Below are 16,893 nucleotides of genomic sequence, written 5' to 3' on the forward strand. Positions count from 1 at the left end.
GCATCTACCCCCTTTTACAGTGTTATTGCTTAGTTAAGCTAGCTGTGGCTAACAGACATAAGAGTGGTTTAAAACTTATTAAAATGTTTTGATAAATAAATTGCTAATAATTTCTATCGTAATTATTTCTATCAGAAATCCAGAACAAAATAGCCTAAAAAGATAAGTTTATCTTGAATTAAACCACATATTAAACTTATTGCCTTGTTCTTTAGGCTAAAAGTGCCTGTGCTATACATTTCTGTGTGTGATTGTGAACTTTTTTTCCTTATAAGTTTTCTTTACATTGTTTAAGCTACATACTAAATTCTGTCTATGGCAGTTTCTCTTAACAAACTAAGCTAAAGTAAAAATTGAGGCTCTGTGTCAAAGTTATTGATCCTAACTTGAAAATGTATCCTTAGAGAAAGGGATTTGCTACTTTAAGAGAGTTATACTAGCTATTTACCCCTGTGACCAATGCTAATGCTTATTAGCTTAACAGGATGACTGGTAACTAGCATCCTAGCGTACAGACAAGTGGGTGGTATCAATCTACAGGGTTTTACCTCCATATTACAGAATTTTGTCAAGAAAACCAGAGACAGAAAAAAATATTACGCGTGTGCTATTATTACGTGTGTGTCTGTGTTTAGCAGACAAGTCTAAAGACAATTAAACACTCAGATACCAGTGAAAATTGAGCTCTGATGATCTAATATGCAAACACAGCATCTAAGAGTAAAGAAAATGAAGGTGGTTTGCAGAGTTTGGCTAACATTTGCAGTGCTAGCACTGTTGGCATTGAGTCCCCTTGCATTTTAACATCCACAAACCTGTACTTAATGTGACTATTGGTTGCTTTGGTTATGTGTGATTACAAACTGACAGTCGATAAGTACATGATCCCCAATTTCTACATCCAAATATTGTTAAATCATTCCTATGAGGTGCTATCAATGCCATCCGACCATTGTTTACATTAGGTCAAAGATCATTGTGGCAGCAAGACATTAGCCGTTAACAGTGGCTACAGTGGCAAGTGTTGGTTTTACGATTCAGACAAAACACTTGATTGGCCTTGACTGGTAAAATTAGTTTAACCATCTTCTTTGTGCAGACTACAGAGGGATCAAACGTTAACCTTTTGGCTGGCTAATGCACACATCTCTTGTGTTGGATATGTTCTTTTTGAGATGCTTTGTTTAGTGCTTTCTCTGTGCCTTTGCTTTGATGTCCTGTGTTCTTTTTGAAGGGTAAGTTATTCTAAACAATATAAATTAAAGTACCTTATGAGACTATAACAAAGAGCAGATCTTAGAAAACCACACTGTGCTTATGAGTTATAGGAGAAAGAATGTTGAAACTAATTCTGAAGTCTAGTTTCACAAGTTCATCCAAGGCCACCCATAAGGGGGGATAAAAGGGAGTGCTGTCTTGGGCTCTGCCAAATTAGGGGCCTAGGGATGTAAGGAAAATCCATTGGTCCATTGTTAAGTTAATCTGTGATAATCATATGGTATAAAAAATGGGTCAAATTTGAAAAAATATACAGAAACAGTGATGAAAAGGGGTTAAACTGGCATGAATAACTACTTTGAACATCAGAATGCAATAATAGTTTGATACACTTTACAGCTCCAAAATGAAGTAACTGTTAGCCAGTGGACCAGCGCTCCAACACAAATGCATTGATATCAGCAATAAATCACAGCTGGGAAGTGCCCATTCTCTGGGTTTTTCAGGGGCCCAGCCAATTCTGTGGGTAGGCATGAGTTCATCAATACACAGCATTTTGTAGAGACAGTCACAATCTTAATTTTGACATTTCTTATTCTTAAAATGCACAGCATTATTTTTTCTGTCACCCCTGGCCCTAATCCTCTTCCGTAAGGCACAGATCACATCTTTGTAGGACATGCATTTTCCAAGAAGCCAGGACTCACAGAGTTCATGCAATGGAAAATTAAACAACATAATAGCAAATTTACCCACTCAGTGGCTTATCTAGAGTCACTACCCTCTAACTGTCCACCATGGTTTACATTGTTTTTTTTCAATCAGAACAGTCGTATCAATTATACCAGGGATGCATAACATTGGAATTTGCTGCTAGTCGATATGCTGTTTTTTTTTTTTTTAGCTGATACTGATATCAAATGCCAATTTACAGCTGATACAGGCAGATTTTTAATGCTGATATTGACTGTAAATATCAGCAGAATTTTCATATCTGCAGAAGCCAGTAATTCACTTTTAGGCTAAAATCCATTGATTTGTGTATCAGGCTGATAATATTGTGCATCCCTGAGTTGTGATGATTTGACCCATGCTTTGTGAGTGCATCCGCTATCATACCGTGCCAAAGCACACCTCTTCCATCTGTGCCAGGGCCAAAGAAGCCTACCGTGCTTGACTGTGCTACGGTGCACTTACACTAGCCAAACAAACTGAACTTTGAAGGTATTGTTCTTTTTTGGAATGCTTTGTTTTCTGCCATCTTTATATGCCAACCCGTTTCTATGCTCTGTAGTTTCTACTAACAGGGTGAGGTGTTTTACAGAAAACAATGATATTGATCTTGGCAGAGTTAATCTTAAGGAAGCCCAGGTACAACCTCCCATGATGAGCAGGAGGTTCAACAGTACTGAAAAATAGATGGTAAGCCTCTCTCTCTGACATTTCCTGTGACACAGTCACACTGATAACAGCCTCTCACGGTGGCTTTGAAACCAGCCACTGTAAAGAGAAACTCCAGAGTAGATAAATAAAACTAGTAACAGGTATGTGAGGCATGTGTGTCTAATGTATGTGAGTGCTCATATTCTATTGTTCACCTGTATGTACGACAGGTGCGTGTGCATGGCGGGAGTGAGGGGACTGGTAATGTAACACCTTTCTTCTCCGGCACACATAAATGTCACTGAGGTTAATTTAAATTTCAGGCCAGCTCAGCTTGCCCCGCCTGCTCGCTCAGACACGTTACACTGGTGTGAGCATTACAACTGCTGGGTAATGGGACACAAAGTGGGGGATAAGGTGACGCATCCAATCCTGCAGAGCGCAGCCTTGTTTGGGGTTGGGTTGCAGGTGAAAATGTTTCCAGACTCAGAGATCACATTGGGTCTCCTAGTGAAGGCGTGTGTCTGCACCTTATTTCCTCATTTAGCCAAAAAGGTAGGTGACACCAAAGACGCTGCTTATGACAGCAAGGAGGACATGCTTTGGGTGACTATAAAAACTACTGTGATTGTCTTTTTGTTTGTGTCCTCTAGAGCAGTGGGTCAGGACTCCCATGGGAGTTGCGAGACACAGAGGGGGTCAACAGATGCCTTGTGAGAAACAAAGAATATTTTAAGATCATTTCAAATTATATTTTAACCATTTCTGATAAAAATGTACGCATGAAATCAGTTAAATTTAATATAAAACATGGTAATTTGGTGAGATTTATGCTGAAATCAAAGTAATGTTTTAAAAAAAAAAACTTACAGTGGGGGTCCCCATTCTCTTGCACCTTTATTTTGGGGGTCAGGGGCTGAGCCCCTGCATTAAGGTCTGTGTTAGAAGAAACAGTTTTGTGAGGCCCCAGCTTTATTTTGTGTTACACAGCTCCCTCTGTTGTGGAAAATGTGCAAATGTAAGAGAAATGACTTTTTTTCACAGCATGATTGGAATTTAATAAAGATACTTTTTTATGTGAGAAACATTCATGGGCAATAACAAAGAGAACCCAAGCCTTTAAAAGAAAGTACACAAAGGCATAGCAGCAAACTATGGTATTTTATAATAAGGGTTTGTATGCAGTGCAGTGGTGGGTTTGGATCCTGAATCCCCTGTTTGTAAATAATAATTAATTTTAAATTATGAGCCTCGGTATGAGTCCAAGCCATGCACCATTTTAAGATAGGGTCCATTATTAGGTAAATATTCAGAAATGGTATAATGAACTATTTGGGGTTTCTTTTTTGTTTGTCTACAGCTGAAGAGAGACAGGATATAGTGGGGGAAGACGTGCCTGGATAGAAATTGATCTTGTGTATCCCTATATTTTTAAAACTGTAAATACACTTTATGGACAAAAGTTTCTGGAATCCAGGTTTTTCAATCAGACCTGTTACCACAGGTGTATAAAATCAAGCACCCAAGCAAACATTTGTGATACAAACTGGGTCATCTAGGAACTGACTGACTTCAAGCATGGATGTCACCTTTGCAATAAGACAGTTTGTGGAATTTTATCCTTGTTGGACATTCCACAGTCAACTGTTAGTGATATTAATACAAAGTGTAAGCATTTAGGAACAACAGCAAGTCATCCAAAAAGTGGAAGACCATGTAAAATCACAGAGCAAAGACTGCTGAGGTGCTTGGTGCATAAAAGTGCCAATGCTCTGCTGATTCCACAGCTGAAGAGTTATGAACTTCCACTGGCATAAATGTAAGCACAAAAATTGTGTGGTGGGGGCTTCATGGAAGGAGTTTCCATGGCTGACCAGCTGCATGCAAGCCTAACATTACCAAGACATTTTAGGACAATGCTATGCTTCTAACTTTGTGGCAACAGTTTGGGGAAGGCCTTTTTCTATTCCAATATGACTGTGCCCCCGTGCACAAAGCAAGGACTATAAAGACATGGTTTGCTGAGTCTGATGTTGAAAAACTTCACTGGCCCCCACAGAGCCCTGTCCCCATCGAGCACCTTTGGGATAAACTTGAATAGAGATGGCAAGCCAGGCCTTCTCATCCAACATCAGTGCCTGACTTCATCAATGCTCTACAGAATGAAATGGCACAAATTCCCACTGAAACACAAAATCTTGTGGAAAGCCTTCCAAGAAGAGTGGAGTTTGTAGAGGCTGCAAAAGGGGACCAGCTCCATATGAAAGTCCATTTATACCATGGTCTTGGTGAATGCTCAGTTCTGATTGGCTCTGGAAATTCCATTGGTGTCCATTAACTTCTGATAAATGGACATCTATGGAACTTCACAAGTAGTTCTGATCAAAAAAATCATTACACTGTTTCAAACTAATGTGCATCAGCAGCCGTTAGATGATAGGAGTAACCATAGCAACCTGACGCAGTCATATTCTCTGAGCTGGGAGTCCAGCAAAAGGCAAATTGTAGGCAATTGTAAGGGGGCATTATGCTCAGGCTCAATATAGTTTGTCATAGACATATTGAAACGTGGTCAAATGTCAAAAATAAATAGAAATGAATGATTTGTACTGTAGTAGTCATTTTCATCACCTTTCATCCCAGTTCTATTGGTTGATTTGAAATTTTAGCACCATGTCTTCACCATGTCTACATGCCTAAATGGGATTGTTGCTGCCATGTAACTGGTTGATTAGCTGTTGAACACAAACAGTGCCTATGAAAAGTATTCACCCCCTTAAATGTTTTACACTTTTATTTATTTACAAAGCAATCATGGTCAAAATAATTTGACTTTTTGACAATAAATAAATAAATAAAAACTTCTATGATGTCAAATTGATAGATTTCTACAAAGTAATGTCAAAAAAAATATGTAAGGTAAAGTAAGTGATGATGAGCATTCCCCAGAGTTCAGATAAATCCATCATCAAAAAAAATAAAGGTATATGGCACATGTGTAAATCTGCCTAGATCAGGCTGTCCTCACAAACTGAGTGACCGTGCAAGAAGGAGACAAGTGAGAGAGGCCACCAAGACGCCTATGACTACTCTGAAGGAGTTACAAGCTTCAGAAGCTGAGATGGGAGAGACTCTGCATCCAACTGTTTTCAGGGTTCTTCACCAGTCAAAGCTTTATGGCAAAGAGGAAGCCACTGTTGAAGAAAACTCATCAAATCAACTGAAGTAGAGTTCCTCAAAAGGCGTGTGGGAGACTCCATGGTCAAGTGGAAGAAAGTTCTTTGTTCTGATGAGACCAAAATGGTGCTTTTTCTGCCATCAGAGAAGATGCTATGTCTGGTGGACACCAAACACTGCACATCACCACAAACACACCATCCCCACTGTAAAGCCCAGTGGTGGCAGCATCATGCTATGGGGATGCTTCACAGCCCTGGAAGGCTTGTAAAGGTAGAGGATAAGATGAATGCGGCAAAATATAGGACAATCCTGGAGTACAATCTTACTCAGAGTGCAAGAGAACTATGGCTTGGGAGAAGATTCCTTTCCCAGGAAGACAATGACCCAAAGCAGACGTTAAAAGCTACACAGAAATGGTTTAAAGACAACAAGGTGAATGTTCTGAAGTGGCCGAGTAAAAGCCAAGACCTCAATCCGATAGGGAATCTGTTGCTTGACTCTTAAAGGCTGTTCATGTGCAATCACTGTGCAACCTGACAGAGCTTGAGCAATTCTGTGAAGAAGAAAGGAGTAAAATTGCACTGTCCAGATATGCAAGCCTGATTATGACCTACCCACACAGACTCAGTGCTGTGATTGCAGCTGAAGGTGCATTTACTACATACTGACCTTAAAGAGGGTAAATATTTATGTAGTCACTTATTTTACATTACATATTTTTATTTAAATGAAATTATTTTGTAGTAATCTGTTTTCACTCTAAAATCAAAGAGGATTGGTTTTGCCAAAAATGTTAAATTATATTGACCATGATAGATTTCTAAAAGGGCTAACATGATACAATGTCATTTTAACATAAAGATTTAATGTTAGATTTTAAAAATAAAAAGAATTAGATTAAAAGTATTTTTTTGTATGTAGTAGCACCAGGGATTGCCAGTATTAAGATCATTCATAAAAGTGACCCTACACATAAAGAATGAAACATATTTCTCATCATTGTTTCATCCTGTTCAGTACATTATGTCAACTTCAGCTGATCAAGTCAGTTTGTGTTGGAAGTGAAACAGCATTTTACAGGATTTCGGGCTCGTCATCACCCAGTTTGCTAAGAAATTCCTCTCTGTGGACTCATGCCAACATCCGTTTCTCTTTAAACCTCCTCCTACTCATCTTAAATTACACTTTCAATATGTATCCGCCACGTTGCCTGGTTCCTAAATCCAAACTGTAACACATTTTGCAATATTTCAGTTTCTAGTGAAAGTGAACAGCTCAGCATTTTTTTAACGGATCTCTGCTTGTGAAACCCCATGATAAAATTGTCCATTTTCATAGAATTTCTGGTTTAAAAAGTCATCCAACTTGGACACCCTTGTGCTGTTCAGGTATATTGTGTACGTTATCTCACAGTTTTCTGATTTTGCAGAACTGGAGAAAACGTTTTTTAACGAGCAGTGTCTGACATTCCCTGAGAAGATTTGAACTCCTGTGTCCAAGAGGAAACAGGCATGGCATTTCAGCAGCAGAGGACATTAGAGGTTGAACTTTAGCATTAACTTTTGCAGTTAACAACAGTTCCTTTAGGCAAAACAAAAGCTTTTAGTACAAAAAAAATCATCTGACATTCATGAAGGGCACTTCACCCTAACCCTGCTTCCCTTGTCCTCTTTCTAAGCTCTCTGGTCAGACTTTTGTCTTTCTATTTTGTCTTTGCAGTTCTTTTTCAATGTGTAAAGTTGGCAAAATGGAATATTTGTTTTGTTTTGGGCAGTTAAGGGCCATGGGCTATAGGTAGCATCAGCACTGACACTACCTGGAGCTTACATTTTCAGAGCCTGGCTCTGTTGAAGGGGGCAGCTGTGGCAACAAAGTGGTAGGCTGTGTAACTTTTCAGTGAAACAGGGGCATAACTGAGATCCGGGGTCCCTTGGCTTAACACTTTAAATAGGGTACAAGTATGCTTTGTGTGCTTGTGTCAGATTCTCAAAGCTCCCTGATTTTGCAAAACTGGCAAAAACATTTTTAACAAGCAGTGTCGGATATTCCCTCATATGGGAGAAAATGTGGACTTCTGTGTTTTGTGTGTTCTTATCCATTCATCATTTTTCATTAACAGCACAAACATCTTCATGTATCATTTAAGGAAAGGGGCCTCAGGGTGGGAGTTACAAAAAAGTGAAAAAAAAGATTAAGGTGATGAAAATGTATGCGACTTGAATCACTAAGCATCAAAATGTATGAGAATTAAAATATTAAGTGATAAAAATGTTTATGTAGTGTAAATAAAGGTGATACTTGAATAATAGAATAACCACTCCCTCAACTCTTGACTTAATTTCTGGAAATTTTTAGCAGTGATGAAGAGTTTTTAAAGACTTTTGGGAACTTTTTCATCACAAAATTAACTTCTTGGAATTTTTGAAGCAAGAAATTAATGTTGGTGCTAATAATTACTAACATCGCAAAGCAGATGGATATGCCTGTTTCCGGGTTTCTCACCGGCGAATCCATCTTGCAAAGCTCCTGTCTGCCAGTAAAGACAAGTATGGATGCTGGTAAATCGCCAGTTTTATCAGAACTTGACAACATTTCTTCATTAAAAGAACAGCAGTGAGTTATTTTCTGTTCAAAAACAACAAAAGTTGCATACTGACATGTCTACAGTCGCTATCGCTCGAGGTGTTATACAGTTCTCTATGGAGTTTACTTCTTCGGCAGGAGCGCAGGTCATTGGCAGCGATGTCATGTGTTTTGTTGATCTGATTGGCCCGTAAAGATGTGACAGTCAGAACGTTCATCAAATCACCGCCTGAGTTTTTTTTCAAAGGCTCTTTCCTTTCCCAAACGCTGTCTATGAGTGGTTTACCAGATGGATGTGTGAACCTAATCCATCTGGCGTGCCAGGTTAAATATTTACAGTTTTATGAAATTTGATGTCATATTGGCAGTACACTCCATTGTTTTCTGGAGTTGAGAAGCTCCAGACTCAGCTGGGTGCAGAGACCTGACCCCCAGTGACAGACCACAGTATCCTGGATGAAATGAAATATCAAAGTGCAAATGTTCAACATTTAAAAAGGCAGGCCATGCTTACACAACCTCTCTCAATTTGTTACATTGTTACTCCCCTTACAATCAAATAGTGTTTTGAACTGAGTCACAGAGAGCGCAAGGCCTCAGCAGTGAATAATGCCCTCCTTTCATGTGCAGGATTGATTGGAGATCAGACCAGTGTGGATTTCAGGGATCAGATTTGACGGCTTCACTTCACAGCCTATCAAGCATGGCCGGATGTAACATAGCTACTCGGGCTGATCAAGGGGCCCTCGTGTCAGAGCATGAAGCAAAGCGATCTGCAACAATGGAGACACAGGAGTGACCTCTGAGGTGATTACATAACTCTCAGTACAATGGTTTAAAGTCTTTCCGTTGTTTTTAATCTAATAGACATCTTCAAGTGGTTTGTCATATTGTGGAATATTTGACTAATACGGGTTCTTGTAAAAGGCTGATGTCAGTGTGATAAATATTTATAGTCTGATGTTTGTGATCTTAGCATCAGGACAGGGAACAAGTGGTAACAGCTTGTTTAGCTGTGTTACTGGTTTATTTCTTCTATCATTTCTTGTGTGAGTGCAGTGATTTCCTTGGGTTTTTGCCTGTGTGTGGACACTCACACCTAAAATGTTAGATTGAGTTTTGATCATCTTTCTAACTTTAAGACAGAAGCAGGTTGATCATTTTTCATAGGCTGTACTTAAACATGGACATACTCTCAGTGACATCAACTGTGGTGCACTTTTGAAGCCCATCAGTGGCAGAAGTCATATTGAAAATACTGTCTCCAACAAAGTTCAGGGCAATGTAGAAATGGCCAAAGAGGTCCAGATCAGCCACAAATTATGAATAGCTGTGAGAAAAATCATTTTCTTAAACCCTGCTGTAAACATGTTTATTCTTACTGTAGGAAATGGTTGGGTATAAGTCTATTCCACCAAGCAGTCTGGTTCAGTAGCACGTGTTTATTTGTGTTTCCATTGTAAAGAATTGGAAAGGGTCCCATATAGGGCTGTCACGATACAGATTTTCACTTCACGATTATCGTGGGCAAAAAATGTCACGATAACGATATCATGATATCAATAAAAATTTAAATAATAATAGGACAATCAATCAAATTTCTCTAACTTTATTTATGTTGCGTTCTCTCTTTTGGCAGATGAATTACACTCAAAATACCTGTCTAAGAAGGTACTGAGACAATATGAAAACAGTAACTGTACAACTGCATATAAAAAGTGCAATTACACTCGATAGCTAGTTAAAACTTAACCAGATGAACTGATAAACAGAAAATCCACAAGGTGCAACATCTGCTATAACTACAGTATTAACTGAAACAAAATCATTTGTGGATAGCAGGGGACACAGCATTTGTGTGCAACTGAAGAATGACAACTAACTTTGGAATAATCCAGCGTCTACTGAACAATCCCTGGCATATTTTTCTTTATCTGTTTCCATTCTGTTTCCAAACTGTGTTCAAGTGGCACTGGATCATTTACACTGTATTATCATATGCACATTTTTAACATGATAATGAAATTTTATTTTTTAATATCACGATTATCATCAATATTGGTATATCATGACAACACTAGTCCAATATAACTGGCTCATACCATCTTACTGTTTTGGCACTTTTAGCTTTTTTTTTTTAGCACTTTTAGCACTCCTTTTTAGGGGTGCCAAGCTCACCTATCCATTCCAGAAGGGTGGAGCTACGCACACAACAATAGACGATACTGATCTCCGCTTTGGTCAGGGATATTTTGACTTAACAGAGATCCATACTTTTTCCTGGACTGTGGACATTGATATGTGGTCATAAATCAAGATTCCTGACATTTATGTGGACCTGATTTCATGAAGCAGAGCCTGAAAGCTCACAGCACCTCTGTTCATCAGTGATGGATGTGAAACTGAAAAAAATGTAGTTTTGTTTTTACAAACCTTTAGATCAGTTGTTTCTCCAAAATGGAGTGATTCATTTATTCAGTTTTACTTTAGGAAATCTGTGAAAATATGGTGGTTGTCAAATCTGTTTGCAAAATTTCAGGGTGCATTTTAAAACAAGATCCACATACACAGGCTGTCTTACGTAATCTACCTTGACTTTAACCCCAGTTTAACCTTCAATTTATTTTTAATGTGACAAGTTCTAACAGTACAGCTCTCAACTTTTGCTGGATACGTTCACTTAATGAAACTCACAGTACACAGAAATAACTTCAGTATTAATCTACTATCCACTGCTAGCTACCCACTGAGTTAGAGTCTGACTTAGGTTCCCCCAAAGGACACATAGTTTTCTTCATCAGAATGCATTGTCTTGCTATGAGATTGGCTCTGCCAGAGGAGGCCCAACTTATCAGATTTTCAACATTTACTGCAGCTCTGACATGCTGTAATATATTTAACTATATGTAGTGTGGATGGATATAGCTGCATTTAAAGTATTAAGATTAACTCTATATGAGTTCAATTAAGAGTGTAGATTTTGCTGTGTATTTAACTTTCTTATAAAAGTGTGGTTTTACCTGAACAACCTGGCTGGAGATCACTTGTCCTTCTTGCCAACAATAAAAGATCATGTTTACTGTACAACTCCTCAGTAGCTACTCAGTACTTAAACAAACATTCAATTAAACAATTTTTAATTTGACTTGAGTAAATTTATAGACCAGTGCTTTAACTTCTGCCTTAGTTAATTTTAACCAGAGTAACATTACTTTTACTTGAGTTTAACAGTTGTGTAGTTTTTCCACCTCTACCATTACTTTGACAAATGAATGGAGGACATCTATTCCACCAGATGGCACTGATGCATCTAAAGACTGAAGACTGCCCAGTAATCTGAACGTGTACAAACATGTTTCTTTGCAGCACAGACAATACAGTCATGCATTTTTGAATTTCACTGCTATTACATCATTTGTTGTAATGTTTCTGCCTTATATACATGGAATAAAGATTTTAAGCTGATTAATGGTACGCCAAAGGCCACATGAGTAAAAAGAGTAAAATAAGAAAAGAAAGAAAGACAGAAAAAGAAAATTTTGACCAAAATTCCTAGATTTCAGATCACAAGTAATCACAAAATCACTTTCAATTTCCACTTCCCTCTTCCTGCTTTGAGTTCAGAGAAAATACCTGCTCCCAGAGGTCACCTTAAAGGATTTTGACACATTTTTGGGCAACATATACACTCATACTTGAACTACAAGCTGTGTTACATCAAAATAGAAAGCCAGTAATGAAATCATTCAATTTCCCACAACAAAACTCTTCAGTTATGTTAAGCTGAAATTACATTTTCCTAATAGAAAATGGTCACAATACCTCTTTCATTTGACTCTTTGGTTTCCTATTAAAGGGGGTGTATTTTTCATTTTACACAGTTTTGTGTTTTTGTTGTAACATGTTGTCTTTATTTCACCCTTTTGTTGGACTTTATATTATTTATGTTCATTTACATTATAATTAGTTGGAAAAATGATACAAAAATTAAAGTTACAATCATTACATCATGGATCAAAAACAATACATTATTTAATGTTGTGCTATATGATTACAATTCATTTCAATAGGCTTAATTTGGGAGGTTTTAAAAAAGATAAAGTTCATACATCATAGGTGTGAATTTCATGGAAATGGTGTCAGTCAAAATGAGAATTATTCAGATGAACCAATGACGGGAAATCCCACTACAAGAGCCATCTATATATAAAGATGCCTATAAGTGTACTATAAATCATGGAGACTTCTCACTTTAGGTCAATACTTGAAAGACATTCCTCATCAGAAGCTATGCACATCCTGATTGGTGAGTAGTGGTGAGGTGGCAATGTTTGAGACCTTCTGCTTTCACTTCTCTTCACAGACTTTGAGGGAGACACATTTAGGGTTTGGACTTTATCTCTCTGGTATCAGTGCAAGGTTAATTTTTAAGCATTTAGACCTTATTTAGACTTAAGTAGTTAGTTTATTCTAAGTTTGAATTTTCTGAAAGTGTCTTAGTTACTACTCTTGGTTACTCTGAGTGAGGTCTCACATTACAGAGACTATTCTGAACTCATGCAGAGACTTACTAGCCTGAGGGGGGACATGCCCAGTGCTGCAGCATTGAGGATCTGCTGAGGAGAGAGCAGGGCTTTGTTCTCCCTGACACACATTCACACACTCACACATACACATTGCTGGATGTATAAAGCGGATTGTTTTGATGCCTCGGCGGTGACGCAGTGATTTTTTCCTCCGCCTGCAGTTTTCGCCATTCCCGTCTTCATGGCCTCCTTCGCCCGCAGCGCACCTCTGCCGGACGGCAGCGCACTTGTTGCGGATCCAGAGATCGTGAAGATGAGCCGCAGCTTGATACAAAAGATCCTGCTCTCCATTCCCGACGCACACGAGTCATGCGTTTACACAGAGGTGAGGCAGAGTACACACATGTCCTAGTGGCGCATTTTGGCGCATTGTTTTGTTGGGACTGACTATTTTTGTAGGAAAGAGCTGTGGGGGATTCATGTGTGCAGGTCCGTTTATGAGCCCATAAAAGGGCCTCGGCGTGACTGCGTATGGTATCACATCTTAGCATGTTAATACCCTGAGAGGCTGTTCAGGGAGTTACTACAAGGTGTTACATTTAGCACTGCAGCTAACACTGCGCATGAAATACAAGACGTAATGAATGAAACACACTAGATCAAATACTCCTAGTTTGAAATATAATGCCATACAGGCTAAACTCTCATCAACCAGCTGTAGAACAAGTAAAGCAGGCCCAATATGTAACTTACAGCTACATTTTTTTCGCTTAATACTGGAATAAAGTACACATTTGCAGTCGGCTACTTTAAACTTAAATATATATGCTTTATGTCATGCTGAAGTCAAGTCTTGTGCCTTGTGAACATTCATAACTTTACCTTGTTTCTCCAACTGTACAACAACTAAAGTTGCTGTATTATGCTTTAAAGAGGATATTTTGTGTATGGGTGTTTGTTGAGATTTTGGCTGATCCTCAGAGTGACTCAGGCAAAAAAAAAAAGAAACAAAAAAGTTAAAAATCACAGCCTTAAAAAAAAATAAATAAAAAGGCATGCCATGGGAAACTAGCATTACGCTAATCACGGGAAAACATTGCCAACATTTAGGCTAGAGGGTTACATATGTATAAAGTGCTTTTAAAGATAAATGAAAATGCTAATAGAAATTAATTTTAAATTCTGGGATATCTTGCTGAATCATTCAAAGTCTAAAATTAGAATTATAGTAGCCTCTCATCAAGCAGTTTAGCAAAACTAGCTTTAGCTCTGCCGTTGTCACTTAGAACTTAACATTGTAACGTTAGCTAACATGCTAATACTTCAACATTACTTTGTAATTTTATTTTAATTTAGCTTTAGGGCAAATAAAACAAATATTTTTATCAACATTAAATTCTAAATGTACTCCTTCCAAAATTGTAAAACAAGATAGTTAACAAATATGGCAGTGTTTAGCCTGTTAATTTATAGATTAACACAGTGGTTCTCAAACTAAGCCTGACTTTTGGCTGATAAAACATTTTAAACGCCCCCAACCTTTGACTTTACACAAATATCTATTTAATTCAGGAATGTTGTCACCAAAAGAGTTTGTCTTTCTTCGTTAATCATCTTTCTACAGGTGAAACCAAGGGCAAGATATGACTCATTTTCTTTTCTTAATTTTAGTAGTTGTGACATCTGATGTTAATTAATTATTAGCCCTAGATTTCCATGGAAGGTGTTCTTATAATATTTTCCATCCTTTGTTAGCACTAAACAGCTTGTATGCTTTAATGTGGCCTTGCTTTTGCGAGAGGTGGGAAAAGGTTACAAGCATTACAATTACTCAGGCTAAACTTTACTTAAGTTAAAGTACTGGTCTGTAAATCTACTCAAGTAAAGTTAAAACTATTTAATGTAAATTTCACTTGAAGTACTGAGTAGCTACTGAGGAGTTGTACAGTAAAATACAATCTTTCATTATTGGCAAGAACAACAAGAGACTAGATCTCCAACCAGGTTGTTCAGGTAAAATCACAACTCACTGCAAAAATGATAGTGTTAATTAAACTTGAATTAAATTCCACACTTTAAAGTGTCTGTATTGGGCCACACTATATAAAGTTAAACTACACTTTTTAAAGAACCATTTTACAGTATGACAGTAACTCCTTGCGTAACCCTTGAAAATCTGTGACAAAGTGGGTCCGCTCTTGCAAGAATAGAGCAGAAACTCAACCTTTTAGCAAGCCGATGCATACAAATAAAGGAAGAGTCACTATGTATCCCTTAGGAACACCTCAAGTCATAGGCGGCAACTCTAACTCGGTGGATAACTTCATCCGAGGTGCAAGCGTGTCTGACATCAAAATCCAGAAACAGGAGCACAGAACCCCAGCAGTCTTTAGCTGTTTTGGGTTGTGATGTGGAATAATTCTCTTGCTACGTGCTTCTGTTTAGTAATCAACAGAGGTAGAAAAAATACAGAGGTATTGCACTCATGTAAACGTACAGTTGCTCTAACTACTGTGCTTTTTTTAAAATACTGTTTTCTAAAGAAACAGGCCAACAAAGACAAAATTATGTGCGTGTTTTTGCATGCCAAGCAGTAATCTAACATATCTGTATTCTCTCTCCCACAGACGCTGAAGCTTAACTCCTCTGATAATGAAAATCTTGGGGTGATGGCATCCAACATTGGCATCCCCTCGGCTCCTATTCTCAAAACACTGTCAGATAGCTTCACTTTGGTGAGTATCTTTTCAGGGAAAATAAATGAGGGTTAAAATTCAGAGAACAACATCTGATTGCTGATTTTTCTTCCATCAGGAGACTGGTTTGAAACACATGTCTGAGGGTCTTCAGCTGCACAGGGCCCTGCTGAGTTCTATCTCTCCTCGCCTGGAGAATAACAACAAAGTGACGGACCTACAGTCTGACATTAGGGACCTTGCCATTCAGATCAATAAGGTAGAACATTTTTACATCTTTTTCCTCATTAAATGATACATTTGTAATTTTTAATCTATTAACTCCTCTGATATTTTGTGTACCTTCCAGATGCTGAATAAGATCACAGCTGAGACTATGGTGTTGCCATCACCAACCCCTGTGGCCTTACGTCTACCAGGGGAGTATGAGGTCCAGGTGGCAGCACACCTGACTCTGGTGCAGCTCCAGTCCTTTGGGCAGGATGTGGTCCGCCTCCTCAGGAGCCTGGACCAAGGCAGTGAGGAGGAGATGGAGAGCTGACCTGTGGATGCCACAATCTGCCTGCTTTTGGCTTGTGTCAAAAACATAGCTTAACCTGCCATTTTTATTATGGCATTTATTTATTTATTTATCTATCTTTTAAATAACTATTTATTTTATATTTATTTATTAAATTGGACTATGGATTATTTAATTAGCTAATTTATTTTTGATAAGTGTTTTTGTAAACCCTTAAGCCCTTCTTGTTTGATTACAGCTGAGGCAAATGACTGTAACATAGACCTATTTATATTTAAGTTGTAACCCTAACACTAGGATTGTACTGTTTTACATAGCAACATTTATTATATGATACTAAAGCAAAAAGGGAGTGTATAGGCAGCTTTTATAGAGAATTGTTGAGCTCTTGTAACTGTTTAAAGCAAGCAAAGAATCAACCTTTAAGATTTATTTTTGGTTACTTGAGGCTTATTAATGACTGATTATACATTCTGTTGAATGCAATTTATTATTTTTGTATGAATCTTATTTTGAACACCACTGTTCCTGTTTTGACCATGCAATAAAAAACGTGACTGTTACAATACTTGTTGCTTTTGTCGATGACTGAAGACAGTGACACATCAGGCACATGCCTATCACTGATCAAAATAAATCTAAAATTCCGAAGAGCTAAGCCTGTAAGAGAAGTGTAACAAAAACTCATGCTTTGGGGATTTTCTTTTCTGACGGACAGGTTCTCCTGATAAAGTGTATCAAGGGTGAAAAGACTGGATGAACACATGATTTGGTCATTTGGGTGGGC

At 38.1% G+C, this 16,893-nt stretch overlaps 1 protein-coding gene across 1 annotated transcript; it reads left to right on the top strand.

The window, feature by feature from the left end:
* Positions 1 to 12,610: 12,610 nt before the first annotated feature.
* csf3a (colony stimulating factor 3 (granulocyte) a) lies at positions 12,611 to 16,669 on the top strand. The gene is made up of 5 exons (XM_041815002.1): positions 12,611 to 12,670; positions 13,112 to 13,275; positions 15,518 to 15,625; positions 15,705 to 15,845; positions 15,936 to 16,669. The coding sequence occupies exons 1-5, from the start codon at positions 12,655 to 12,657 to the stop codon at positions 16,125 to 16,127; spliced, it is 621 nt and encodes a 206-aa protein (XP_041670936.1). The 5' UTR covers positions 12,611 to 12,654; the 3' UTR covers positions 16,128 to 16,669.
* The last annotated feature ends 224 nt before the right edge of the window (positions 16,670 to 16,893 follow it).

Source organism: Cheilinus undulatus, linkage group 20 (genome assembly GCF_018320785.1).
Source record: "Cheilinus undulatus linkage group 20, ASM1832078v1, whole genome shotgun sequence".
Classification (NCBI taxonomy): Eukaryota; Metazoa; Chordata; class Actinopteri; order Labriformes; family Labridae; genus Cheilinus; species Cheilinus undulatus.

Bases quoted from the DNA above. Each gene is read 5' to 3' on its own strand.
- csf3a (XM_041815002.1), top strand. The intron at 13,276-15,517 runs GTGAGGCAGAGT...TCTCTCCCACAG, and splicing joins AGTCATGCGTTTACACAGAG to ACGCTGAAGCTTAACTCCTC. The intron at 15,846-15,935 runs GTAGAACATTTT...TGTACCTTCCAG, and splicing joins TTGCCATTCAGATCAATAAG to ATGCTGAATAAGATCACAGC.